This window comes from Panthera uncia, chromosome D4 (assembly GCF_023721935.1).
Source record: "Panthera uncia isolate 11264 chromosome D4, Puncia_PCG_1.0, whole genome shotgun sequence".
Taxonomy (NCBI): domain Eukaryota; kingdom Metazoa; phylum Chordata; class Mammalia; order Carnivora; family Felidae; genus Panthera; species Panthera uncia.
This window is the reverse complement of record NC_064807.1, coordinates 41,724,464-41,751,725: the sequence shown is the minus strand read 5'-3', so window position 1 is coordinate 41,751,725 and position 27,262 is coordinate 41,724,464. Positions and strand designations below refer to the sequence as shown.

At 40.4% G+C, this 27,262-nt stretch overlaps 1 protein-coding gene across 1 annotated transcript in view; it reads right to left on the bottom strand.

The window, feature by feature from the left end:
- Positions 1 to 15,514: 15,514 nt before the first annotated feature.
- The window catches only part of SH3GL2 (SH3 domain containing GRB2 like 2, endophilin A1), a 281,525-nt gene continuing 269,777 nt past the window's right edge, over positions 15,515 to 27,262 (bottom strand). The window contains exon 9 of the mRNA XM_049618819.1: positions 15,515 to 15,721. Coding sequence (XP_049474776.1) covers positions 15,663 to 15,721 — 59 coding nt within the window. The 3' untranslated portion in view covers positions 15,515 to 15,662. The remainder of the gene's footprint in view (positions 15,722 to 27,262) is intronic.

Below are 27,262 nucleotides of genomic sequence, written 5' to 3'. Positions count from 1 at the left end.
CTGGTGTATGTTATTCTGTATGTTTTACTTCATATTAATTTTTATTAGCAAGTAGTATAGAAGTTGGAATGTCCCTTCTGTCTATCAACAGCCTCAGAGGGATTCTGTCCAAGTTGGTGGATGAGAGGAAGAGGAAGGCATTCCCTGGAATGGAATGGAATCAAAGGTCGAGTTGCGGAAGTGGGCAGAGAGGTTAACACGAGATGCCAGCTCTCTTGGGTCAAGGGAGCAGCCGTATGTTCACCCAGTGGTCCATTTCAGAAAAACAGAAGCAGGTTTCATGCTGCCCAAATCAAGACATACTACAGCTTAACTTTGTGCCAGGCTCTATGCTAGATGCTGAGGGTGTTGAGAAAGAATAAAATATTAATTTTTTAAATGTTTATTTCTTTTTGACAGAGAGAGAGACACACACAGAACATGAGTGGGGGCGGGGCAGAGAGAGAGGGAGACACAGAATCTGAAGCAGGCTCCAGGCTCTGAGCTGTCCGCAGAGAGCCTGATGCAGGGCTGGAACTCACGGACATCCAGAACATGATGTGAGCCGAAGCTGGACGCTCAACCAACTGAGCCACCCAGGCACCCCAAGAAAGAATAAAATGTTAACTTCATTTCCTAGAGGACCATATCCTCCTGAACAGAAGTCCAGACAAGGATTCAAACCTATTGCCACCATGGCCTATGGCCCTAAACAAAGCACTGACTTGGTTTTTGCCAGAATGAAGGCCTATTTTGTTGAGCTTTATTTTTTATGTCTAAAGAGGAAATGACCCCTTCCCTTATGGAGCTTATATTTTACTGACAAGAGATAATAAACTGTCCATCAAATTGACATGCAGATTAATTATAGTTTGTGATCAATTATATGAAGGAAATAGAGAGACTATTATGATAAAGAATTATGAAACAAGAGGATCCCTTTAGATACAGCATTTGAGAAAAGGTATCTGAAAAGGTGAGGTCTAAGCTCAGTGCTGTGAAGAAGCAAGGAGCCATCTATGCAGGAAACAGAGTTCCAGTCAGAGCAAGCATACAACTCTGGAGGCTACGGAATGGAAATGACCTTGGTACATCCAGGAAAACTTTAGAAGGCAGTGTGGCTAAAATGGGATAAGCCAAAGGGAAACAGAGTTATAGTGGTAGGCAGTGACCAGATGACATTGAGGCAAAGTGAAATGTGAAATTCTTTAAGGGTTTTAGGATGGGAGCAGCAGGATATGATGACATTTCTCCACTCTTCCCTACATTTGTGAGAGTGGAGGAATGACTAAGTAGGATATTTGTCCAAAGATACGCTCAAGCACAGTATGTTTCAAGGCAACAACGCAGCAGAGACTAGCACTTTAAAATTTACCAAATAGCTTTCACATCATCTGTCCTTTGTTCATAGTATAATGTTACTTGAACTGCTAACATTTTAAGGTATTGTTATTACCTTTGTACAGATAAGGAAAAAAAGACTCACAAAAATGTGGGGTCTTGTTCAAGGTGACAGTAACTATGTGACCAAGCAAGGCGTATAATCCAGATGTTATGGCTCTTATCTTCTTTCTGCTAAACTAGACCAAGGAGGACTGGATGGGGTCACATGATGTCTGCCTCACTGATGTCTCTATGGGAGACATCAGGGCTGAGGGAGAAGAGAGGCCTGTGTTCCTGAGATGGAAAAATGAGTGTGGCATATGCAGTGGAGAGAATCTTACTCCAAATGGAGGGGAAAAAAATACGAAAACTAAAGCCTTCAAAGGCAAGCCAAATTCAGTTTGGCCAGGTCTGATCAGCTGTGTACTTGCTGAAGCTGCAATCAAGAGCCTCTGTATGCTGTTCCAGCTCACTCCTGTAACTGCAGAAAATTTGGAGACGATTCATGTCATATGTTCAATTGGGCTGTGTCTTCCTCAGTCTCTAGCTCACCATTTTACTTAGGACATGCAAGAATTTGGCAAATTTACCTAAATCAACACCAAGTTCCAGGAGTTTGAATGCTGACATAATATCTCTTTTAAAAAAGGGGAGGTATTATTTTTTTAATGTTCCTCATTCAAGAAAAGTATTAGCAAGCAGTGACTGAGATGGGCTGTCCATGTGAGGGAGTGTTCAAAATAGTTCAAGAAACTATGCTCCTTTTCCAAATTACACATATCTACAAGCTCTCAGGAGACTTTATTAAAGACTGATGGTTAATAACATCATAGATTAGCAAGGAACAAAGTTTCTGGAATCTTTCCACCATCGCTGCTATGTTGGTTAGTGGTCATGCTGCTTAACCCATGCCTCATTGAAGTATTTAACAGTTCCCAACTGAAAATTTTCCTAAATGCTGAATTGAGTGCAGCTAGGTGTCCCAAAATACTGATGAGCATCACTGGTGGTTTGTAGAGTAAGTTAGCAGGAGGAGGCATGTGGAAGAATAATTTTACTGGATATGGTCTTATTTTAATGCATATTCAAAAATATAAGTAATATATCAAACTTGTGACTTTTACAAACATATTTGCTCAGAAAGAAGTTGAAGCCAGTAGCAACATGGTAATTCACCTTATGCTAACCCCCAAAATTACAGGTGTGGTGTCAGCTGATAGTATGTTGTGCAGTAAAAAGTCATGACGATGATGTACAGATACCTGGTAATTGGGAAATAATAAGGCAGCACAAAGAACACTGATTTGAGAATGATGAACATCAGTCAAATGAGATGGTTAAGCAGCAATAATACTGTCCCTGAAGATAGGAACTGTGTCTTCTTTAAAGTTCTATCAGTTTTCTATTGCTGTTATACCAAACAACCACACACTTGGTGGCTTAAAGCAACACAAATCTTTTATCTTACAGTTCGGAAGTCAGAGTAAGAAATAGATTTTACAGGGCTAAAATCATGGGGTTGGCAAAGCTGCATTCCTTCTGTCGGCTCTAGGGGAGAATCTATTCCTTGTCTTTTCCAGCTTCTACAAGTTGCCGGCATTCCCTTGCTCATGACCCTATCACCCCAACCTCTGCTTCCATTATCACAACTCTCTCTCTGACTGCAACTCTCTTACCTTCCTCTTACACTTGTAAAGGACATCTGGGCCTACATGGAGCCCACCTGGATAACCCAGGATACTCTCTCCATCTCAATAGTCTAGGCTCAATCACAGCTGCAAAGTCTCTTTGGCCATGTAAGGTAACATATTCACAGGATCTGAGGTTTAGGATGTGGACATCTTCAAGGCCATCTTTCTACCTCCCACAAAAATTTTATCTCTATTAAGGAACATAGTGCCTGTTGCAACACAAACTCTCAACAAATGTCTGTTAAATACATTTTAAATGATAGTTTTGTTGTTACAGTTGTCTAAGATTTCAAGACTTTGTTAGCTACTTTTCATGCCCATTGCTTCTAAACCAAATGAGGAAGCTAACACCTTGAGAGGTTATATAACTTCACCAAAGTCACATGAGTAGTCAATTGTGGAGTCAAGAAACAAACACAGGTCTATAATGATCTCAGAGCCTGTGCTTTGCCACTACTTTCTTCTATTTCGCTTAACCCCTCCAAACTTCATTTTCTTCATCAACAAAAATAGGGCAAGAGAGTAGGTGATCTCTGGGGTCTCTTCCAATTTGAGGAACCATTCTTTTTATACCTTTAAATAGACTTTTAAAACATGAAATCGTATGGTGGTATTGCCTCCAAGGTTATGTTCAGAGTCACTAAAATTATCACAGTGGTACAAGCAGAAATGGGAAAATTACATTATTTCCTTTGAATACAGTTGCTCCAAGTCCTTCCTAACTACAACACTGTTATTAAAATTCAAAAACAATGGTTTGGTTTATACAACACCATATATGCCTTTTTCTACAAATTCCCCTTGACAAATTCCAACCTGATGCTCTTTAAAATGACAGAACATCATTTAGACATCTCATTGAGAAGTACCTACTATAAAGTAGAATTCTAGCTAATTAAATGGAGAGCAAGTGATAGAATTAAAAAATTATGATTTATGATCCTAATGAAATAATGTCATATATCATAAATGCCAACACTTAGCTAAAAGGGAAATTCTTGATTGGTAGAATCTATAATGGGGATTGAACTGGTCATATCTGAACCCAATGGTCAATCTCGGCATTACTGAAAGTTGGAAAGACAAATGTTATTTGCTTCATGATGTGATGTCTTAGGAGTACCATTAGTACCTATGAAGTATTATTGCCTACAATCTTTCACCTGGATCATTGAATCTCTATATCTAACTACAGTTCTCCAGAAACAGAGACAAGTTAAATGAGAACACTAAGAAGAAATCATCCAAATCCAGAATTTCAAAGTACAACTGTCCAGTTTATCTAAGAAATAAATTGCATAAAAAGGGGGGAGGGGATGAGTTACAGAACAAGAGATTTTTACAGACAAAATCTCTACGTGTAAAATGTGAACCTTGTTTAGGTCCTGATTCCAATAAACTAACTGTAAGAAGACTCGAGAAGGTCTACATCTAACCATGAAGAAGTAGCAGAGATTTGACTTAGTTTTCCCAAACAGATAAGTAGAAAACGAGGTGGGGGTGAGGTGTGGGGAATGAAATGGCTGCTTTTAGTCATTGCCCAATGTGCACATCAGGACTCAGAGATGTGATCCCTGAGAGATGAGAAATAACAGAGATTATTCCGACAATTATGCTTGCTTTCTACCAAAAAGCATACTGCAGCCCACAGGAGGGCAGAGGTCCCAAGGAGAACACGGCAGACTTGCTAAATAAAGAAAACAGAAATCCAACTTCTGGAAGCCCGAAGTGATGGGAAGCCGCAGGACAAAGTTCTAGGAGCAGAAAAATAGCTTCAGAAATCACGTGGGTATGCCTGAGTCTGTGCTGAATACTGAGATCTGCATGCCGAGGGTAAAAAAAATTCAGGCTTCTAGGAAAGCAGAATCTCTCAGGAGCTATGGACTGACTGGGTCACAGAGCCCACAGGGCTGGGAGGTGTTCTATTTCTAATCATACAAGGTGGTGAGTCTTGTCTTCTCACTTTAGGTTCTCAGCGGAAACCCCAGAAAGTCTACAGCTTAGAAGGGGTTGAAATCTTCCTCTAGTTTAGGACACTCTAGAACCACCTTAAGGAACGTTTTTAAAAATGATGTTCAAAATGTTCAAAATGAACAGCAAACTGAACTAAACACTAGAAGAAAAGCTAACGCTCTTTGAAGGATGACAGTGAAACCCAGACCCTTGATGATATAATTCCAAAGTCCAGCAATCTAACACAAAAAATTAGACATTCTTGGAAGCTGGAAAATGTACCCATAACCAAGATGAAACTTTTTCTGTAGAAACAGACCAATAAACGAATGTTTCAGTGATCTGTGATACAATAACAAGTGGCCTAACTTATGCTTATTTGGAGTCCAGAGAAGACAGAAATGACAGAATAAAAATATTAGAAGATATAACTGCTGAAATTTTTCTGAATTTGATGATACACAAAGTTCAATTAACCCAAATAAGGATTTTTAAAATGAGAGGGGGAAGAAAACTCATCAAGGCACACAATAATCAAATTTCTAAAGACACATTACTTAAATGGAGCTAGGCTGAGAAGTAGATTTCTTGTCTTTTAACTGTGTTTAGCCAGAAAACAATTGAACATCTTTCAAGTGCTAAAGAGGAGTTGGGGGCAGGAGAGCCTATCAACGTAAAATTCTAAATCCAGCAAAAATACCTTTCAAAAACGAAGGAAAAATCAATTTTTCAGAGAAGCAAAAATTCAGAGAGAACTTCATTTCAATATTACATGATTTGTTAAAATTCCTCAAGAACAAGGAAAATGAAAGGGACAGAAACTGGGATCTTCACAAAGGAATGAAGCACACCAATAATGGTAAAAAAATATATAGATAAATATTTAAGTTTTCCATTTTTGCTTTATTTCAGAGATAAGGAAGAACTAGTAACAATGTATTATGGAATTGATAACATAGGTATGTTTAAAGCAAAAATAATAACAATGTATCATGCATTTATAACAGCTATGAACACATTAGCCAAAAGGGGCAGGATGATAGAAATGAATATAGATTGTTGTAAGTTTCTTTCATTATTTCATTTCATTTCAAGAAATGCTATAATAATTTTAAATAGAATGTGAAAAGTTAATAAGTACTGTAAACTGAGAGCAACCACTAAAAACTAAATCAGTAAGGCCTACTTAAATAAGTTTTTCGGCCCATATTGGCCATAAAATGATATCATGAAAAATTCTCAGTTAGTCCAAAAAAAGGAAAGGAAACCAAGGAACAAAGAACAAATGTGATAAATTAAAAAAAAAAAATAGCAAAATGGTTGACTTAAATCCAGCCAGATCACCTTAATTGTGAAGAATGCAAACAGCAATAAAAGCAGAGATTTTTGTAATAAATAAAAAAGCACGAACTGAGATAAATCTTGATATAAAAGGATGGAAAACATAGACCGTAGGAACATTAATCATGACCATGACAGCAAACAGCTTATTGTATTTTCCTTCTTGTTTTCTATATGAGATGCTGCTGTGCAATAAATCCTAAAACAAAATGGGTCTAACAAATGGTCATGTGACACCTTTAAAACTGAGGAACAGATGATGCTAGTTGGTATCACATTGAGAATATTTAAGAGAGACAGGCAGAGGATTATATTTGATTTGGTATGGAATTCAAGCAAAATGAAGCATGTTGATGGAGTTCAAAGCAGGGCCCACTGCCCATCAGGCTGGGTGCCCTCTGAAGCAGTTTGAGTTCTCAACTGTTTATGGAGCATGTATAGTTTCGGGACTTCTCCTCAGCAACAGAGAGCCTGTCCAAAAAGCGTTAACCAAGAATTAAAAGAGTAGGCCAGGGACATTCTAAACAATGATTTCATACTTTAGGTTTATCCTGGGTTTCCCTGAGTTGCCAGGGTAACCATTTATTGTAAAGTCTTGGCATCTTTTGGGTTAAGTTATAGGGCAAAATCCTATAAAATTAGTGGAGCAGAGCTCTTTTGAGGTCTTTGAGTGTATCAAGCAGCCCAAGCCAAGATTTGGCTCTAGGACCGCATCTAGCTCGTCTATTCCCACCCTCTCCACCCTCTCCGTGATTCCCCTGGAATGGAGAGGAAGGGAGCAGCAAAGATTTCACTGAATCTTCAGAATATATCTCACCACTGGGGACTGGTTAGTATAGAGAGGAATAGAGGGAAAACTGCATTTGCAAATCCTGATATTAATTCATATCACTTTAGCAAGGACCATGATGAAGAACTTAATCTGGAAATCTTACTTGGGAAGTCTGGCCCTGGAGTTTGGTCATCAGGAAAGTTGTGTACATGAGGGCATCTAGACCTCCTGGAAGGACAGTGAAGGGAACCTCAGCAGAAATATTGAGAATGCTCATTCCACCTCCTCCCCTCACTCCCCACTCTGAAGAAACAGTGAGGAAGACTCTCCCCACAATGGTAAAGACTCTTGAATAAAGAAAGGCAGAGTAAACCTTTGCCAACTCCTTTTCTCAACTGCTTTGAGGAACAGATTGGCTGTACTGAGGCATAGGAGTATTGCATCCATCTGAGAATAGAGATGAAACTGACATGGTAGTTATGTATCACGGACCGGCAGGAGCTATTACCCAGCCTCTAGGGAAGCTGGCATGAACTCCTCAGTTGCAAGAGAGACAAACAGACATAATCTATTTCCAAATCATAAACAAAGTGATGCCCTAAAATAAAGGACTATGAACTCTGCCTGCCACCACAGATGCTGTCATTGGTCATTGTTAGTCATTTTAGGTTCAGCCATCTATGGGTTTGTTAGTCCACACGGTGATTTCTTCTATTTCTGTTATTGTTGATAAGCATTTAATTTCTGGTGAGTACAAAAGGCAGTGATAACTTTGAAAGTACCACTAATTAAAGGTTATGATGACAATGGAAACAAAAAAAAAAAAATTGAGAGTGGCAAGAAGATGATAAATGTCCAGAGATTCATAGGATGAGTCATTCATCCACAGGATCAATTTTGAAGAACAAAAAGTAAATCACACAAAGTGAAAACCTCTGGGTATAAGCAAAGGATAGTAGTCAGCAAGAGACTAGTAAAAGTGATCAATGAAATGGAATATTTAGCCTTAACATCAAAAGTCTGTTAACCTAATATTAATTCAGGAGCAGGCTAGGAGGGTGTTAAAGAATTTAACTATGAAAGTCTGCCACAGAAACCTTTTTGTCTCAATATTTCTTATGATTCCATTGTTTCCAGACTCATTCAAGTCTGCACAACATCTGAGTGAGTGTTGATAAGGCTGTCTGTGTGAACACTGCAGTTGCTAAGGTATTCCTGACATCACTTGCAGAGGTCATGGGGTAAGGTGAGATTGGGTATAAATGGAAGGTAGTCATGCTTCCATAGAATTTCAATATGGTTAAAAGTGGTTTCCTTTTTCAAATGGAGCCCAAAAGAACACATATAAGCACAAAAGAAAATAACAAAAAAATAAAATAGTTTAAATCCTTAACCATGCCGGACTTAGGAAAAAATGGACTTATAACAGACTGTTAAAGCCCACCCTTTGCAAAAGTAGAGGTGTTTGGAATGGTTTAAGGCTATCTTGTGGTGCTCTTATACAGGTGTCATCACTGGGGATGGTCCACTGCAAGGAGATGTCCATCACAACTACAATGATAACAAGAGGAAGTTCTAAGCAGAGTTATTTGGCCTCCAGTTTGGGTGGTGGCAAGGCAGAGGGAATGGTGCGCTAAAAGGGCAGCAGAGTAGGAGTCTCTTGAAACCAAAAGGAGATTTTAGGGAAAGAGTTGAAAAGAAGGGCCTATGTATTCTTTGTAAATCTACCCTTTAGCAGAAAAGGAGAGTGAGTTGGTAGAGGGAAAATTCCAGGGCCTCCATGATTCCATTTCCAAATCTGATATGTTTCAATGAAAAACAGCCATTGGTCTTACATTCCCACAGAGGGAGTGAGGCAGAGTTTAAAGTGCTCAAAAGGTACTTTTATTGACTGAATGATAGGTGTGCACTGAAGCACTGAAATGAAGTGAAAATTTACAAAACATAGCTATTTAACTCTTGCTAAGTAAGAGAATTCCTTTGAGGGAAAGAACCATCTTTGTTTAGGCTTAATGGATTTATTTGGGAATGAAGTTCAGGACAAACTAAGATGGTAATTGAGACATGGTGTGAGTTAAACTGATCTCTATATAAACATGAACAGGAATTTAGGGGGAAGGGAATGAATAAATGAGCTGGAGAGGAAAGGGAACAATAATGATTGAATTGGAGGGGCGCCTGGGTGGCTCAGTCAGTTAAGCATCAGACTTTGGCTGAGGTCATGATCTCGCAGTTCATGAGTTCAAGCCCCGTGTTGCACTACGTGCTGACAGCGTGGAGCCCAGAGCTTACTTCAGATTCTGTGTCTCCCTCTCTCTGTCCCTCCCCAACTCTCTCTCTCTATCTCTTTCTCTCTCTCTCCCCCCTCTCAAAAATAAATAAACATTGAAAAAAAATGATTGAATTGGAGACAGAGGGCAACATGAGGGAAGGAAATTCCTGATTTCAGCAATCACCAAAATACTTGAAGTAGAAGAATGTCAAGTTTCCATTTTGGATTTTTATATTGTACAATCCTAGTCCCAAACCTTCGGTGCCATATACAGTCTTGTATATGGCAAGACTGCCATATACAGTCTTGACTTGGTGCACTTTGTTGTTGTTGTTTTTAAAATTTTTTTTAATGTTTATTTATTTTTGAGAGAGAGACAGAGACAGAGCGCAAGTCAGGGAGGGCAGAGAGAGAGGGAGACCCAGAATATGAAGCAGGCTCCAAGCCCTGAGCTGTCAGCATGGAACCCAACGCAGGGCTCGGAATGCACGAACCCTGAGATCATGACCTGAGCCAAAGTTAGACACTTAACCGACTGAGCCCCCCCGCCAGGCACCCCAAATTCATGCACTTTGGATAAGCAGGGATTAGGATTGTGCCCTGTGTGATGATACAGGGCTGTGAAGGAGCAGCAGAAAAAATCCTAGATGACCCAGAGACGTCACTGCACATGCAAATTCAGAGTCAGAGCTTATTAAGAAAAAGCCTCACTGCCAGGACCACCACATACACACACATACACACACACACACGCACGCACACACATATGTGTGAGCACGGACACACACACCTATTCACCACCACCATCATCATTTATCATTGTCACCATCAAGAACCTCCAGATATGTTAGGAATCATGCCATATATATCACTGTATATTTCATGGGGTTCAAACCAATTGTACCTAAATCTCACAGGGCAAAGTAGCCCAAGCAATTGGAGGTCTTGGACACTGCCAGAGGCAGCTGAAATCTGGCTCTGCACTCTGAAGTAAATAGGGCATCCTGAACTGTCCCTGTCACTCTAATAGCAAGGTTCCAAATCCTACGTGTTTGGGGTTTGTTTTTCCATTCTCCTTAACACCTTCCAGGCATTTCTCAAAGATGAGAAGCAAAGTCCCAGAAGAAAAAATCAGGTAAATTGCAGGTATGCCAACCTCTCTCTATTAAAAGAAATCCCCAGGCAATTTCCCAATACCTTGGGGAGAAACTTCCATTGCTTCTTCTGGCAGAGTTCTCCTGGCAGAACCACTATACATGTAAATATGTTCACTTCCCATTCCATTAGCATGAGAATAGGATGTACAAGTCTTCTACAACTGCTCATCTTCAGAGCCTCAAGGTAAGGGTGTGTTGGATGTCTTAGAGATATCAAACCGCAAGGAACTCTTCATTGTTTTTTTTGTTTTTTTTGTTTTTTTTGTTTTTTTTTTTTAATGTTTATTTATTTTTGAGACAGAGAGAGACAGAGCATGAACAGGGGAGGGGCAGAGAGAGAGGGAGACACAGAATCTGAAGCAGGCTCCAGGCTCTGAGCTGTCAGCACAGAGCCGGATGCGGGGCTCGAACTCACTGACCGGTGAGATCATGACCTGAGCCGAAGTCGGACACTTAACCGACCGAGGCACCCAGGCGCCCCGAACTCTTCATTGTTAGAGACAAATTCTTTATCTAAGGGAAGTTTCTAATAGTCCTTTGGGACTTGTAATTTAAAAATTTTTTGCTTTCATTTTTTGCTTAAGCTCAAATGGAATGTAGAATCTGATATGGAATCTAACAAAGGGAGCTAAACCCTCCAGCGTTGGTGTCATCTGGATTTTTTGTTAAGGATGTGCAACTACATCATTTTCATGATCAAAATACCTCATTATGTACATACACACCAGACATCAGATTGACAGACTCAACCACATGGGTCTGTTTCTCCAGCTTTTCTCAAGACAGCCTATAATTCCTATCTCGTTCACAAACTATAGCCAAGAACTTTGTGTTTATATCCTAATTATTTTCCAAAATGTCATCTTTTTTGCCCTAATACGTTTGCAAAGTGTCTTCCTTTTCACAATAGGTTGACTACTGAAAAGCAACGTAACCATTAGGTGTTTGCAAATCAGACAAGTATTAAATGTAACCAGGAAACTTACCCTTTATGGAAACCTAAGTAAAAAAGCAAAGAAATTTTGTAAAAACTTTTGTAAAAAATAGCCCCTAATTCATTGGTTCTGTAAGTCTGGATGTAAGCAGACTTTCTTAAAGTCAGTGATATCTATATTTTTTTTAATTTTTATTTATTTTTGACAGAGGCAGAGTGCAAGTGGGGGAGGGGCAGAGAGAGGGAGACACAGAATCTGAAGCAGGCTCAGGCTCTGAGCTATCAGCACAGAGCCCAGCGAGGGGCTTGAGTTCACAAACAGTGAGATCATGACCTGAGCCAAAGTTGGATGCTTAACCGGCTGAGCCACCCAGGTGCCCCAAATTTTCACATTTTAACATATATAGATATAGGGGGCTGGGTGGCTCAGTTAGTTAAGCGTCTGACTCTTGATTTTGGCCAGGTCATGATCTCATAATTCTTAAGTCCGAGCCCCACGTCTTAAGGTCTGTTCTGACAGCATGGAGCCTGCTTGAGATTCTCTCTCTCCATCTCTCTCTCTCTGACCCTCCCCTGTTTGTGCACACACACACACACACACACTCTCTCTCTCTCTCTCTCTCTCTCTCTCAAGATAAATAATTTTTAAGCGAGTTATTTTTATTGCCAAATAACTATTAAACTACTCATGACCTCTTTTTTTTTTTCTCCAATACCAATTAAACTAGAAATCTACAATTCAATAGCCAATCCCAGCCATACTTCACAATGGTGTCCTACTGACACTTCTTTCCCTAATGGAATGACTTTCTAATTGGCTTAAATATAGAATAATTGTGTCACAAAAGAAAAATGCCCGTTTACCATTAAACCCATACTCAGGCCTATTAACATTAACAAAAAGGGAGGAGGGGCTGAGGAAGACTGACTCCTCTAAACCCCTAGCCTAAGATTAAATGTGTACTAATCTATCATTGTATCAGTCTATAAAAGCATTCTGCTGCTGCCTCAGCCTTCACACTGCACAGAATCAGTTCATATATATTTCCCACTTGGGGGTTTGGGCAAAGTTCCATTGAGGTCTGGTCCAGGAAAGTCCCCCAGGGCTTTCAGGGTCATAAGTCCTGCAGGTTTATGATGGTTTGGTTTTAACTTCTGACTACACTGGGCAAGATTTTACATACCTGATGATAGCAAGCCTAACTGTGGGCCAAAAAGCTCTGCAATCCAATTGGTGGTAAGTCCTGCTAATTCCCTAAAGCCTAGCAAGGAAGCTGAGAAGAAGGATAAAACACACAAAAAAATAGAATTGTTGCTAGGCATACGGAATCTGGCCCTCTGAAAGTGTTACAGGATTGACTTGCGAAAATGTATGCTTGTGAATTTTTATGTAGGGAGTGTGCCTTGTGAATTCTACGGCCACGCTGCACTTGACAATGATGTCCCCTAAAGTTATTGTGCAAATCTTGGGGAATCAAAGACTTGAATCGGTGAAGTCATAACCAATAAGAAGAAACCAGAGGACCAGCAAGAGCTCCTTGACTTTTGACAACGTGCTTGCATCTTCCATGAAGAATTTCCTGATTGTTGTTTCTCCCCCAAGCCTACCCAGCACTTCCAATGGAGTAAAAGTTCTTAAATGTTTAGAAATTCACTTTCTGAGAAATATCTTTGGATAGTGTTTATGTTTCTGGTTAATGATCTCAATCCTATATTTGTTTTGCTTCCCCGGCAAGGAAAAAAAAAAAGCTCAGCAAGTCCATTTTTCTTTTTTCTTTTTTTCTTCCTTTCTTTTCATGTTTGGACCCAAACATCAACCTATGGACTAGGAGAAGCTCCTTTTGCAAAGAGAGCTAAGAGTTTTCTTTTCTTTCTTTTAATGTTTTTTTTTTTTTTTTTTTTTTTTTTTTTTTGAGACAGAGAGAGACAGAGCATGAGCAGGGAAGGGGCAGAGAGAGGGGTAGACACAGAATCCAAAGCAGGCTCCAGGCTCTGAGCTGTCAGCACAGAGCCCGATGTGGGGCTCGAACTCACAAACTGTGAGATCATGACCTGAGCCGAAATCGGACGCTTAACCGACTGAGCCACCCAGGCACCCCAAGAGCTAAGAGTTTTCTAATAGGACTTGTTACATCCCAACATACTGTCAAAACGTTGCTTCTCCAATGACCTCCCTCTACAGCAATAACCTGGAGCCACCCTGGAAATGCAGTAAGGAGATGTGTTTCAATCAGGAAGGAGATGTTTTTCAATCACATCTGATGCAATGTTTCACATGGCAGAATGGGTTCACAGATAAATTCTGCTACCACCAGAGTTTTTTGTTTGCTTTTGTTTTTAATGATTTTTTTTTCTCTACATGCTTTCAGCACTGTTGTTAAACGTTCGACATTTTGGACTCACTCTGCTGGTTGTGGTGGTGGTGGTATTTTTTAAACCCTCACCTAAGTAATTAATCAACAAATACTTCTCATCAAGTGTTCAGCTGTGCTATAAGTTGTAGAAGATACATAAGCCATGGAAGGTATGTTTGTTCCTCCCTCAAGAGGCTCATAATTAAAACAGTGAAAGTGGACTAATAGCATGAAGCAATAACCAGCATACAAGATGATAGATCGTGATGGCTGAGTTATCCAGTTCATCTAGTGTCAATGGTTCAGAACCTCTTCTGGGTCCAGCAGCACTTTGAAGTTCAGGTAAAGGCTAACCAGTTTCTCTCCAGAAATATGCATATAGTTTCATACACACATAATTTCACATTAATTCCAAGGGAGAGGATGATGATCCACGAACTTCCTGAAATCCATTCATGAATGCAGGAGTAGTTTATGGATCACTGCCCTAAGAACTATAGAAGTTCAGAGGAGAAGGAGCTCATTTAATTCAGAGGAATCTAAAGGGGTGTAGGGAAGGCACTGGGGTTCGAAATTTACCTTGGATGGTGGATGAGATTAAGGAGAAAGGAAAGGAAATGAATCTTTATGAGAGACATAAGTAATTTATATGTCATTTCATTTAATCTACAGAGCAATTCCATGAAGTTACTATGTTCTCCATGTGAGAGAAATGGAGACTAGAGATGCTTAATAAATGGCCCAAGACCACTCTCATCTATTTAGTTCCTAAACTGGATTGAAAGTCATGTTTTTTATGAAAACAGATTCCAACTACTTCCACTACACACTCTATTGATGAAGAGAGATGATAAATCTTCTGTAATCTAATGAATAGGTCTTCTAGTGCACATACATAATCTAATAGAGAAGCGAGGAGGGTGAGGAATAATACAAGCACTCTTCTAGCTCTCAAGCAAAATTAAGTTAAATGAAGCCATGATTGAGAGAGGCACACTACTGTTAATATATTACCTATGAATTGAGGACATCTAGTAAACTTGGTGTGACTGTGAATTTCCTTTTCAGGTCCTTATATGGTTGGTGTAGTAGGACAGAATTATTGTTTTCAACTTTTCGCGCTGCCCCTGTAATAACATAATACTCATTTTTCAGGTGACTTGACCGTGTTTCTGAGTAGGCAGAATATACATCTCCACCCCATTGATCTTGGCCTTGGCCTTGTGAATTGACTTTGTGCTTTGACCAATGGAATGTTAGTGGAAGTGTTGATGTGACAGTTTGGAACAGAAGCTTCTAGGAAGAGTGTTTTCTCTCACTCCTGGTCTTCTGCTCTCCTCCATAAGGACAACATGCCACAGAGAGTAGCTGACCCGGTAGCCTGGATTGTAGAATGAGAAGCTATATGGAGCAGACAGGGACCCAATCTGCAGCCTGGAGGCAATTCCTGCTGAGCCTGGTCAAACCAGCAATGCTGCAGCTGACTTGGAGAACTATAAGTGAGAAGTGAATATTTATTGTAGTAACTAATCAAGATTTTGTGGTTGTTAGCACAAAAAACCCTAGCTTTTGATAGTTTACTCAAGGATGGCCTCAAGATTTTGAAATCAACCAAGAGACTGAGTCTCACCAGAGAAATTCAAATAATATCAGAGAAAATTCTAGAACCAACCTCAAGTACCTGGTTGTTTCCAGGCAGGAATAACATGTACAAGACAGGATTCTTGGCCTCTTGTTTTCCCATCTTGTCAGCACAGGGCTCAGGCTCCAGGAGATAGGACTTAGCCCTTGGTGGGATAGTCATTGGTAGAAATCAACTCAGGAATTCAGTTGTGGGTTTCCCCTTCTCTTCCTTTTCTCATGGTGGAGGAGGGAAGCAATATGGCTACAAGACAGAAAAATACAGGAAAATGACAAGCTCTTAGGCAGTTCTCAAAGTTGACAACTGGACTCTGAATAACTGACAGCATGCTGTATTTTTAGAATCCACATCCACATATAGAAACACGCATACGTATTTTTGCTCCTACCAATCATTTCTGTGAGAACATTGCTTAAGTTATTGGCCACACAATCTCAATGCCGTGAAAAGGTCAATTAGCATCTCTCACCGGTGATTCTCTGCTGAGAGTTGTACAGATGATGGAGGACCCATGAATAGGCAGGTGACCACCACTTCTCATTGACACACCCCAACACCTAATTAGTGCTTTCACAATTCAGTCTGTGGCCTCAGCAATAAGACTTTAAAGATATTTTATCCTTTTGATTTGATCCTGCCTCTCAACCATGCTGTTTAAACACTAAAACTACAGACGACCATGTTCAGAGCCCTTGAGTTCTGGTGAAAAAGAAACAGGGCAAGAGAAACACACTCACACACTATCTTTCCATTCCACCCAACCGAACACATCCCAAGGCCCTTAAGTGAAATCACCAGTGTTCAGGGCAGTCCATCAAACAGAGTCTAGACTGACACTTGTTAAATTCAGGTTTTGTAAAGCAAGCTGTTAGGACTCTGCAGTTTTGGCTCCAGGACTTTGCTGGGCTCCAGCAGTTCCAGTGTTGGAGCCCAAGCCCTGTTCCAGTGCCAAACATTTGTCCACACGCTGTTCCCATGCAGCAAAGACTCAGCTCTGTCAACATCCCTGTGACTGGAGGAAGGTACTCCTCCTCCCATCCCACATGTGGGAAGTGTCCCCTGGTAATGAAGTCATAGAGGGCTGGATGCACATGCTTAAAATGATCTGCAGTGCTTATCCTCAGGGGAGACTGGGAAATTGGTCCGCATCCCACAGTAACTGACCCCTGAGTGGGGAGAACACAATCTGCTCTCAGGGTTGTGTGGCTTTCTCATTCAGGTGTTTCTAAGCTCTGCTATTAGATCATTATAATTTACAGAATCTCTCCACATAAGGTGAATGGGTTAAAAGATCAGATGGTTTCATCAATGTAGTCTTTCTATCAATGCCGTCTCCCCAGACAATGAGAAACTTTGTTACGGGAAACCTATTCCTCAATTAGAAGTCTCCCTGTCTTAGCCAACCAGTCCCAGCTGAATAGACCTTTCTTTCCTGTCAGGTACATGATGCGTTATCTACAAGGATATCAGCATAACCATATTTTGGACTAAAGGGCTTTTTTTTACTTTTAAGAAATGAAGACTGAAAAAGTTGGGTTTAAAATGGCATTTGGCTTAAAGGCCCTTATTCAGCCTCTCCCAACAATTCAACAAAATACTTGTGTCTTTAACATAGAAAAAAATGCTAACTCAGGCCCTCACCAAAACCGGAACTAAACAGAACTAAACAACCTCTTTTCAGAGTCTTGGATCACTCTCCATTAACAGTAAGACTGGCAAAACAGGATTAAAAGCAATTCATGATTCCCTGTGCTAAAACCACTGGAAATAGAGCTTCCTCTCCCCTCCCACCCTGAAAGCAGATGGGAGGAAGGTAAGCAGCCCCTGCCCCCTCTCAATACCCTACCCCTGGCTCAGAAATACAAGCTATGTCCTAACTGGATAACAGACGCCATCTGTCCATGTGGGGGATGCTCTCAGAGGCCTGGTGCCACCCCCTGTCCACTTTTCATCCTGGCCTGTATCTCCAGTCACAGAGGGGAACCCCAGAAAATGGACAGATGATGCGGTACCCCAAAGCAAATCACAGTAGGTGAGGTTGCTTCCCAGCAGCAGCCCAGCAGCTGCACATACTAGGAATTACAGTCTTTTAGGATTTCCATCAGGGTCAGCGTCAGGTGGTGGGAATGAGGTGTGAGGAAAAGTGAATGTAACAGGAGCACGTGAGATTTTTCAGCCTAGAGTGGGTCTGGAAGCTGTGCATGTTAACATGCTCCTCAGCTGCCCATTTGAAGAACGAGGTAAAGACAAACCCAAAACTTGGTTTTTGGAAAATGTTGTGTCTCTCCTTCTTTAAAAATAAGAGGAAAAAATACTACCATCAGGCCTATACACATGTCAAACCAAAAAAGATGGTGGGTGGAGAGGGGGGAGTCCTAGTTCCAAAGATTTACAGGATGAACCATAATTTGAAAAGGATTATAGCAACCAGAAGGAAATTTTAGAAAACCATCTCTCATCCTTAGTAAAAAGACAGAGAGAAGCTGAACACTCATTGAAAATTGGCTGAAGTGAGAAGCCAACAAATGAGAGGAAATGCGTGGCAAGTAGGACACTGCTAAGAAAGTGAACAATGAACAGCAGAATTTCAATTAGTATTGGAAATAAAGAAAAAGCTGAGAGTTACCAACAATTAAAATAGGTTAAGACACTACCACTTAATAAGAGTGCAATGGCTATTTGTTGAATATGTGATAGAGAGGTCTAAAATAATGCTGACAGAGCCTCCCAGCTGCTAGGCCGTTCAGCAGGAATGACTGGCAGACAGATGAACTCTGCAGTAGCTGCTGAGTTTGCCATTCCCTCCGGTGAATGTTACATAAAGGCTCACGGCAGGGGAGGGAGAATGTAAGAAACAACTCAGTGTGTAAACAGGATGACTAGAATTGACACACAACTCTTTAAACAAGGGCCTCAGGTGACCTGAGGCCAGGTCTGCATGTGTGTCCCCAGGTCCAGGTGGAAAGGGTGGTATGCCACGACAGAGGATTCCTTTTGCATCCAGGCGGCACGCTTTTACCCAGGAACAGACAGCAGAGCCTTGCAACAATTCTCTTAGCAAATAAGGAGGGAGGGGAATTCAAATGGCGATTCCCACTTTCGTGGTTCTAGAGGGGAAAAAACTTCTGGGATGTCAATGAACATCTGGAGAGTCAGGCAGCACAAGCAGACTGGAAGAATTTGCAGGAATAGCTGTGTTCCTGGGTGGGCAACTACACATTCCATGGTGTTAAGCATCTAAATTTAGTCGCTGGTTTCATGTTAGATATGATTTATTCTGAATTCCTTGTTATGCCTCTCCCGCAAATCAGATCATGCTACAGTACACATTAACTAGGGTTGAAATTCTTCCAAACATGTTTGGTGCTTGCTAACTTCCTCTTTATTTGAGGTTAACCAAAAGACAAGGATAAAAATCTTCAGCACCAGCCATCTAAGGAGAAATAGATGAAGTGCTAAAACAATAACACCCACTGTTAGAACTGCAACAAATATCAGTCAGACCACTGCAGGCCAGCCCCACCTCCAGCTGTGAGGCTGTCAGGCCTCATAATCTCAGCAGGGCTGGGCCAGAGCAGAGGGTCAAAGGCAGGCTTCCTGAGAGAGCCAAACCACTGACTCACGGGTTGGTCCTTTCCCCTTTCAATTGGACTCCAGCACATGCATGACCAGGAAGCCAGGGAGGTTGGGGGTGCCCTCACCCTGGTAGCTGTCCTGCCCCACAGGGAGAGGTTTCCAAGTTGGTGGGTGCGTGATGGTTGCATGGGCACGAGTGTGATGAGGTGGAAAGAAGATGAAGGGCTTTGGAGTTGCGCTCCTAGTCGGTTCCAGTCTGCCACGTAAGAGTTGTGTGATATAATTTCCCTGAGCCTGTTTCTTTGATTGTAAAATGAGAATATTAGTACCCTGCCAAGTTGTTGAGAGGACTAAATAAGACAAAGAAAACAAGCACTTAGGCTCATAGTCAACATCAAAACCCCTTGTAGGATGGAAAACCTGTGACTGGCAGCCTGGGGAATTGCCCAGCAAATAAATAACTAGTCAAACAGTGGTACTTAGAGAATCAGAATACTGGTTTTGGACTCTGACACACTTGACTTCAAACCCTGGCTTGTCTGATTAGTAGCTCTGTGAGCTCAGGGAAGATACTTAGGGCACTACACTCATGTGCATGCACACATACACACATACACACACACAGAGCATCCTGCCTCCTCTATAAAGCAAGAATAACAATGGCACCTATTGTTGATGTAGGATTAAATGAGATCACATTTGCAAAGTGCTTTGTGTAATACCCAGTGTATAGACAGAGCTCCATAAACCAGCCATAATAATTTAAATGATTAGTAAATAATGATTGTTTTCATTTATGTACTAATATACTATATTTTTTATTGAACACATGAATATATGATAATATAATTAATATATAAGATAATATATTTTATCCCATATATAATGTTATATTATATTTATTTCCTATAAATTGCTGAAAAATGCAAGCCTACATAGTTGGTTTGGAAATAGTCTACACGTCTGATTTTGATTAACTTATTTAAGTGGTTAAAATAACTAATAAATATAGTGAGCATACAGACACATTCATTTAGTACAGTAACTTTCCAAAAATCCTTGTTTATTTTTATTATTGAACACTTACTATGTATCAGAAACAATGTTATGTACTTCGCATACATTATTTTAAATTAATTCTCACATAACCCCACTCACCAGATTGAAATTCTGGCTTGGGATTTGGGTTATTTTATTATACTAATAATTATTATTCAAATCAAAGGGAGAATGGGTCTAGATCTCAGGCCTTGACCTATTCCTTCTCCGTTCCCTCACATAAAATACATTTGCCTGGAAATATAACCCATGACGGAATAAGCTACTCACTTACTGATAATACCAAGAGGACATGGAATGTTTTTCAGGAATCATTGACCCCGAGTCATGATTTGGTTGATAGTACCTGGCATAACACAAAACTACCATTTAAGAGAAAGGAGCTTTATATACAAAATGATGTTGTGTGACTAGGAGGTCCATGAAAACCTGACCAGGTCACCAGATCTGCCAGGGAGAATTGTCAAAACTCACAGGGGACAGGTGAGTGGCTAAATACCCAAAGCCCTTTTCCTTACTGTCCCTAAACACCAATCAGGGACCTCTAGGCCCCTGTCATAGAAAGGCAAGAATGCCACTGAAATTCGAGTTCTCAGCAGAATCAGTCTTCAGGGGGTAAAACTAACACAATATTGCCTGTGCAGTCATCCAGGTCAACCAGGGGAAAGTCTCAAACTGCAGCCAAGTGAAGTGATGAAGGGATCTCTGAAAGGCAATCCCAGAAGGCCAGATCTGATGGGTACTGGTCCAGCAAGCCCCAGACAGTACCAGCAGAGTAAGCCATGTGGGATCTGAGACTGTTTCATTTCCCAGGGCTCTATGTGAACTTTTAGGACTCTTGACCCTTTTCTAGCATGTCCCAGATTATTTATGATCCTCAATGGTATAGATAATTCAGACATGGTGGATCAGCCAGGTATAGTATAAATTTTCTCACATCTCAGAAAAGATTTTTAACATTGCATACTGAATCAGTGTGAAAATGTTGGTGTTCTTTGGCATTTGTGATATTTTACTTGTAAGTGAATGAGCTCTTCTAGGAGTCAAAAGCACTTTCTTATTTTCTTATTTACAAGTCACATAGATCCAAATATCATGGATCATTTAAGAGACTAAAACAAGACCTGTCAAGTGGTTAAAATAATTGATAAAAATGGTATATACTCACATACAAACAGAATAATGCAATGATGTCCAAAAGAGATCTATTCTAGTTTTGTCGTATATATACTGCTTTAAAATTTCTCATGGAATTGGACCTGGGCTGAACACAACTGAAGATTCTAGAATTGGGAGTAGAGGGGGGTAAAAGCAGCAGAGGTAGGTGTGAGAGGAGGAGAAGGCAGTTGGGTAAAAAAAAACAGAACTGGGGCCAGCAGAGAACCTAGCTTGTCCCCACTGCCTCTCATGCTGGAGCCCAATGCATTCCCTGTCACAGCTCCTTCCCTGCTGCCAGCCTCCCAGGGGCAGCTGCTCCATGTCTCAGTCAGCCAGATAACTGCCCAACTCTTGAGGCTAAACTTCTTCCTGTCCTCACCTTCTCTTCAAATCTCCCACTCAACAGAAGTCAAGAGAAAATTGGGGTTTCAGATATCAGTGGGGACAAAAGGCCCTCTCAAAATCCACATCAAGCATGAGAGGAGAGGTCAGTATTTGAAATGAAAATGACGGGCCCCCCTCGTGATCCATTGCTAGGGAGGATGTAAGCCTCTCTGAAATTCACAGCAAGGAAACAATGTAAGGTCAGTGTCTCTGACACAAGTTCTAACAAGCATCCCCTTGATGCTAAAGAGCCTCACCTTGCTTCTCCTTAGAAGCAAGGTGAGGCTCTTCCAGCCCTGGAGCAGAAATCCAAAGATGTATTCGATTTCAGGAATAGGCAGCGGAACAAATCCTAACTACAAAATCTTCTTCTGGTATCTAGCAAAATGCATGGAAATTAATACACAAACAAAAGCAGCCAAAAAAGGAAAGGTTAGGCCATATGATATGAATGTTAAAAAAATGTCAGGCAAAGAAGGACAACAAAAGACTTCTTTGCAGCTTTCTTTCTTTCCTTCCTTCCTTCCTTTATTTATTTTCATTTTATTTTTAATTTTTTTTTTACTTTATTTACTTATTTTTGAGAGAGCACGAACACACAGGTGGGGGAGGGGCAGAGAGGGAAACAGAATCCCAAACAGGCTCCCTCCCCTCTTTCAGTGCAGAGCCCTGAGGAGGGACTCGAACTCACTAGCCTAACAGTGAAATCATGACCTGAGCCAAAATTAAGAGTCTGACGCTTAAGGGACTGAGCCACACAGGAGCCCCTGTCGCTTGCTTTGTAACTCCATCCTTCCAGAAATTATACTAAAGAAAGAAGGATTGCAAAATTCTGTATTTCTTGTATTTCCCAGTTTGAACAGAGGTAGAGTGTGGGAGAGAATAGGCAGCTCATGGGAAAGCCAAGGACAAGACTTAAAGAGGAGAAAGAAGCTCCTACATGTTTGAAGATCCAAATCCCAGGTGAAGGTCTGCTTGGGATCTGGGATGATCAGGGGAGCAACCCAAAGCAATGGGAGTGGGGTATATTCCTGAAGAAATAGGTCCTTTTACACAGCACTTCAGGGACTCTTACAACAGAGAATTCAAGTCCTCTGACAAAGATTGCATCCAGCTAATTTCTCCCTGCCCCAATGCTTCAGGCTGCAGATAAATGAACAGAAATCTATACTTATCCCTCAAACTGCAACTGAGAGAGGAAGAAAAGTAGGCTTAGAAAAACAAAGGAGGGTGGTGAGGAGTATGTACTCATAATCTCTCAATCCAAAGAGAAAACTGGTCAGAGATACCTACATTATACATTAAATATAAACAAGAAGAAAAGTGGCATGGCAACTATGCACACACTACAAGGAAAAAAAAAAGAAAAAGAAAGGAAGGAACATAGCAGACAAAAGACAGATGATGAACCTGGTCTCAAAGAAAATGTGCCCCCCCAAAACAGGATGATACTCCTTGGAAATGTGTTAAAATTTTTAACATTAAAAAAAATTTTTTTTAATGTTTATTTTTCAGAGAGAGAGACAGAGACAGAGAACAAGAAGGGAAGGGCAGAGAGAGAGAAGGAGATGCAGAATCTGCAGCAGGCTCCAGGCTCTGAGCTGTCAGCACAGAGCCTAATGTGGGGCTCGAACTCACAGACTGCAAGATCATAACCTGAGCCAATGTCGGATGCTCAACCAACTGAGCCACCCGGGTGCCCCAAAATTTTTAACATTTTTAAAATATCTGAATTCGATGGGGCGCCTGGGTGGCTCAGTCGGTTGAGCGTCCGACTTCAGCCCAGGTCATGATCTCGCGGTCTGTGGGTTCGAGCCCCACATCGGGCTCTGTGCTGACAGCTCAGAGCCCAAAGCCTGTTTCAGATTCAGTGTCTCCCTCTCTCTCTGACCCTCCCCTGTTCATGCTCTGTCTCTCTCTGTCTCAAAAATAAATAAACATTAAAAAAAATATCTGAGTTTGATAAAGGAAGATTGTAAAACTATGGAATGTGTTGGAAATGCATGCTGCCAAGCTAAGGAGATTAACGGACTACCTAAACAGGGGTGTAACATAAATTAATAAGAGCAAAGAAAGAAAAAAATAGATGTGGCTGAATTCATTAATTTGAAAGAAAGATTTGAAGTAATGGCAATGACTGTAGATGAGAATGACAAAGAGGTCATAGCAAATAAAGAAGATATCCTATATAGAAACAATAGATCAAGAAAAGATTCACCACTTCATATTATAAAAACAAGTAAACAAAATCAGAAAACAGTAAGTGTTGCCAAGGATATGGAGAAACTGAAATCATTGTGAATTGTTGGTGGGAGTGTAAAACGGTGAAGCTGGTGTGGAGAGTGGCATGGCAGTTTCTCAAAAAATTAAAAATAGAATCACCATATGATCCAGCAATTCCACTTTTGGTCTGTACCCAAAAGAAGTGAAACCAGGAACTTGAACAGATATTTGTGTAAAAGCATGTTTGTGTCAATAGCAGCATTATTCACAATAACCAAAAGGTGGAAGCAACCAGAATATTCAACAACAGAGGAATAAATAAAACAATGGCAGATATAAACAATGGAATATTTTTCAGCCTTAAAAAAGGAAATTCTGACACATGACACTTACAACATAGATGAATTTTGAGAACATTATGCAAAGTGGAAGAGGCCAGTCACAATAGGACAAATACTGCATGAGTCTGCTTATATGAGGTACCTAGAGTTATCATATTCACAGAAACAGGAAGTAGAATGATAGTTGCTAGTGGTAGGTGGAGCGGGGAATAGGGAATGCGTTTAATGCATAGAGTTGCAGTTTTGCAAGATTAGAAAGTTCTAGAGATGGACAGCAGTAATGTTGGCATGACAGCATTAATGTACTTAATGCCACTGAACTGTACACTTAAAAAATGGATACAAGGATCAATTTTATGACGTGCATATTTACCACAATTTTTAAAAATCAAAACTTAAAAAAATAGACGATCCATTACATAGATAATTTGGTGTCCTTGAAGTAGAGAATCCAACAAATCAAACAAAAAAAAAATTTAAGCTGTAATAAAGGAGTTTCCATAAAATGAAAAACCTGGAAATAGAAGAGAATCTAAGAACTCTCATACATAATGATCTGTATAGAGACATGTCCAGGTTTTTAAGCTGAACTTCAAAAGAATGAATAAACAAACCAGTTACTTATATGGAAACAAATATCCACCTGGCCTTGGAATGTTTTTATAGCACTGTTTAACTTACCATTCTAATTCTTTTGACATTACTGGCCAAACTCTAAGGTAAAGAAATTATGATATGAAAATATTATACCCAGTTAAGTTCGTATTCAAATAAAGAAGTGCCATAAGAAAGCATCCGTGAACTTGAAAAAACAAAATATGGCAATCATGAGCTCTTTTTTTAAATTGTTTTAACGTTTATTCATTTTTTTTGAGAGACAGAAACAGAGCACAAGTGGTGGAGGGGCAGAGAGAGAAAGAGAGAGAGAGAGACAGAATCTGAAGCAGGCTCCAGGCTCCACAAGCTGTCACACAGAGCCCCAGCCAATGCTTGGGAACTGTGAGATCATGACCTGAGCTAAAGTTGGAAGCTTAACCGACTGAGCCCCAGGGCACCCTAATCAGGAATTCTTCTAGAAAGAAACTACTTGAGAATAAAATCAAGGTAAATCCAGAGATGATTCAAAACAAATCATGCAGGAATAGAGAAGCCTTCGTAATAAATTGGTACTCAACACTAAACGATTTAAATACTACACTAAGACTGAACAATTGGAGTACTTGTGTTTATAGGACAGAATACAAACATATAAAATTTTTAAAAAATTAATTGCCTATTTTGATGCTGCAACAAACAGAGTCCATATCCTATGGGCTTACAATAACAATCCTTTATCTCGTTTGCATTAGGTAAGGGCCAAGACTCACTTGCGGCTCTGCTGGGTCTATCTCCACATGTTTCCTCCTTGCTGAAACCCTACAGATGGAGCAACCCCTCTTTAGCACATGCCGTTTGCACTGGGGAGGGCTACAGCAAGATGTCTCAAGCCAAAGAACACATTCACATTAAAACCTTTGGCTTAGAAGAGGCAAATGGCATGCTCCATCACAATTTATTGGCCCAAGCAGGTCACGTGGCCAAGCCAAAGTCACTGAGAGTGGATTTTAACTATCTGTGGGGTAGATGAAGCAGGACGACGAAGTGCAAAACCACGAATCGCCATCTTTTCCGTCAGGAAGCCAACTGATACTTTACAAAATCAAAAGGTGTTGTTATAGACAAAACATCATGATTTAAATCTCTTCATGTTTTTCCCCCTTAATTTTCAAGGAGTTTTATATGAATTTGTACCTCATGTGGTAAAGAAACATTTACATGAAGTACAGAGATTCCTTTCATTTTGCTTCACTATCGTTTTCCCGGTATTAAATTCCAGTAAAATTAAATACAGTCCTTCTTATTTATATACAGCATATATAGTATGATCCCATTTTAATAAAATAATTTCTATCTATTCATCTTTTTTATCTGTGATTACCTACAGAGATATACCTAGAATGAGGTTCACCACTGTCAATGTAGATTAATTATCTCTATGGGATGGTTTTTCGTTTTCTTTTTTTCTTTGTGTGTTATTTTCTTAACATAGGATTTATCACTGTTGTAAAATTGCAACAAAATGCCAATCATGAACATAATAAATATATATCTCGTCTACTACTTGGAAATTCTTTTAAAAGTCTTTAAACCTTTTTTTTAAAATATAATTTAATGCATTTCCCAGGCTCCCATAATTTCAGGAACATGTGCCAACATAATAGGGGAGGTATTTGTACCAGGGGAGTAGAAGGAACATCTGATCCTCCACTCATCTCTCCATGCTGGTTGTCCTGAAGCAGTATGTTCACATCTACATGGCTCACATAGTCTGGTGACTTTCTCCTCTTCTCCCACTCCACATTTGGGGCACAGGGCCGTCAGTGAGGCTGACCATGGTGTTACTTGCCTAAAATCATCAAGAAACAATTCCCTCCCTGATGTCTTGGCAGCTCCCGGGAACTGTATTCCAGAAGCAGGAAACCAGGCCAGGTGGGCCTATGGAGAATCCCCATTATGCTCTGAGAAAGACATGAAGCTAAACACAGGCAAACAATAATGTGAGGGCTGAGTCCTCTCTTGCTCCCACCCCTGAGAATAGATCAGGAAACTCCAGAGCTCTGGTAGTGACATCCCTCTGTCTCTGGCCCTACCCTAATTCTTGGCAATATTTTCCTATCTAGGGACACCAGGAGGAAGGAAGTTGCTCTTTCTTGAGGCAGATATCAGTGAAGTTACCATCCGAGACTCCTGAATAATGCTCTTCCTCTCTCAGAGGCATCTAGCATCAACTGGTTAATGTGATCAGGTGTTTGGACTGCAAAGCCAGGAAAGCTTCTAGCTCCACTGCATCCCTCCTCTGAAGCTATCTGCTTGCTGAGTGGAGTGAAGGAAAGGAGGAAAAATTATCTAAAGGAAGGTTGGAGAAAACCTTCCTTTAATAACTTAAAACTACTGTTTTGCTTTATTAACACTGAATTCAAAAACTCTGTGATCTCAACCTAGA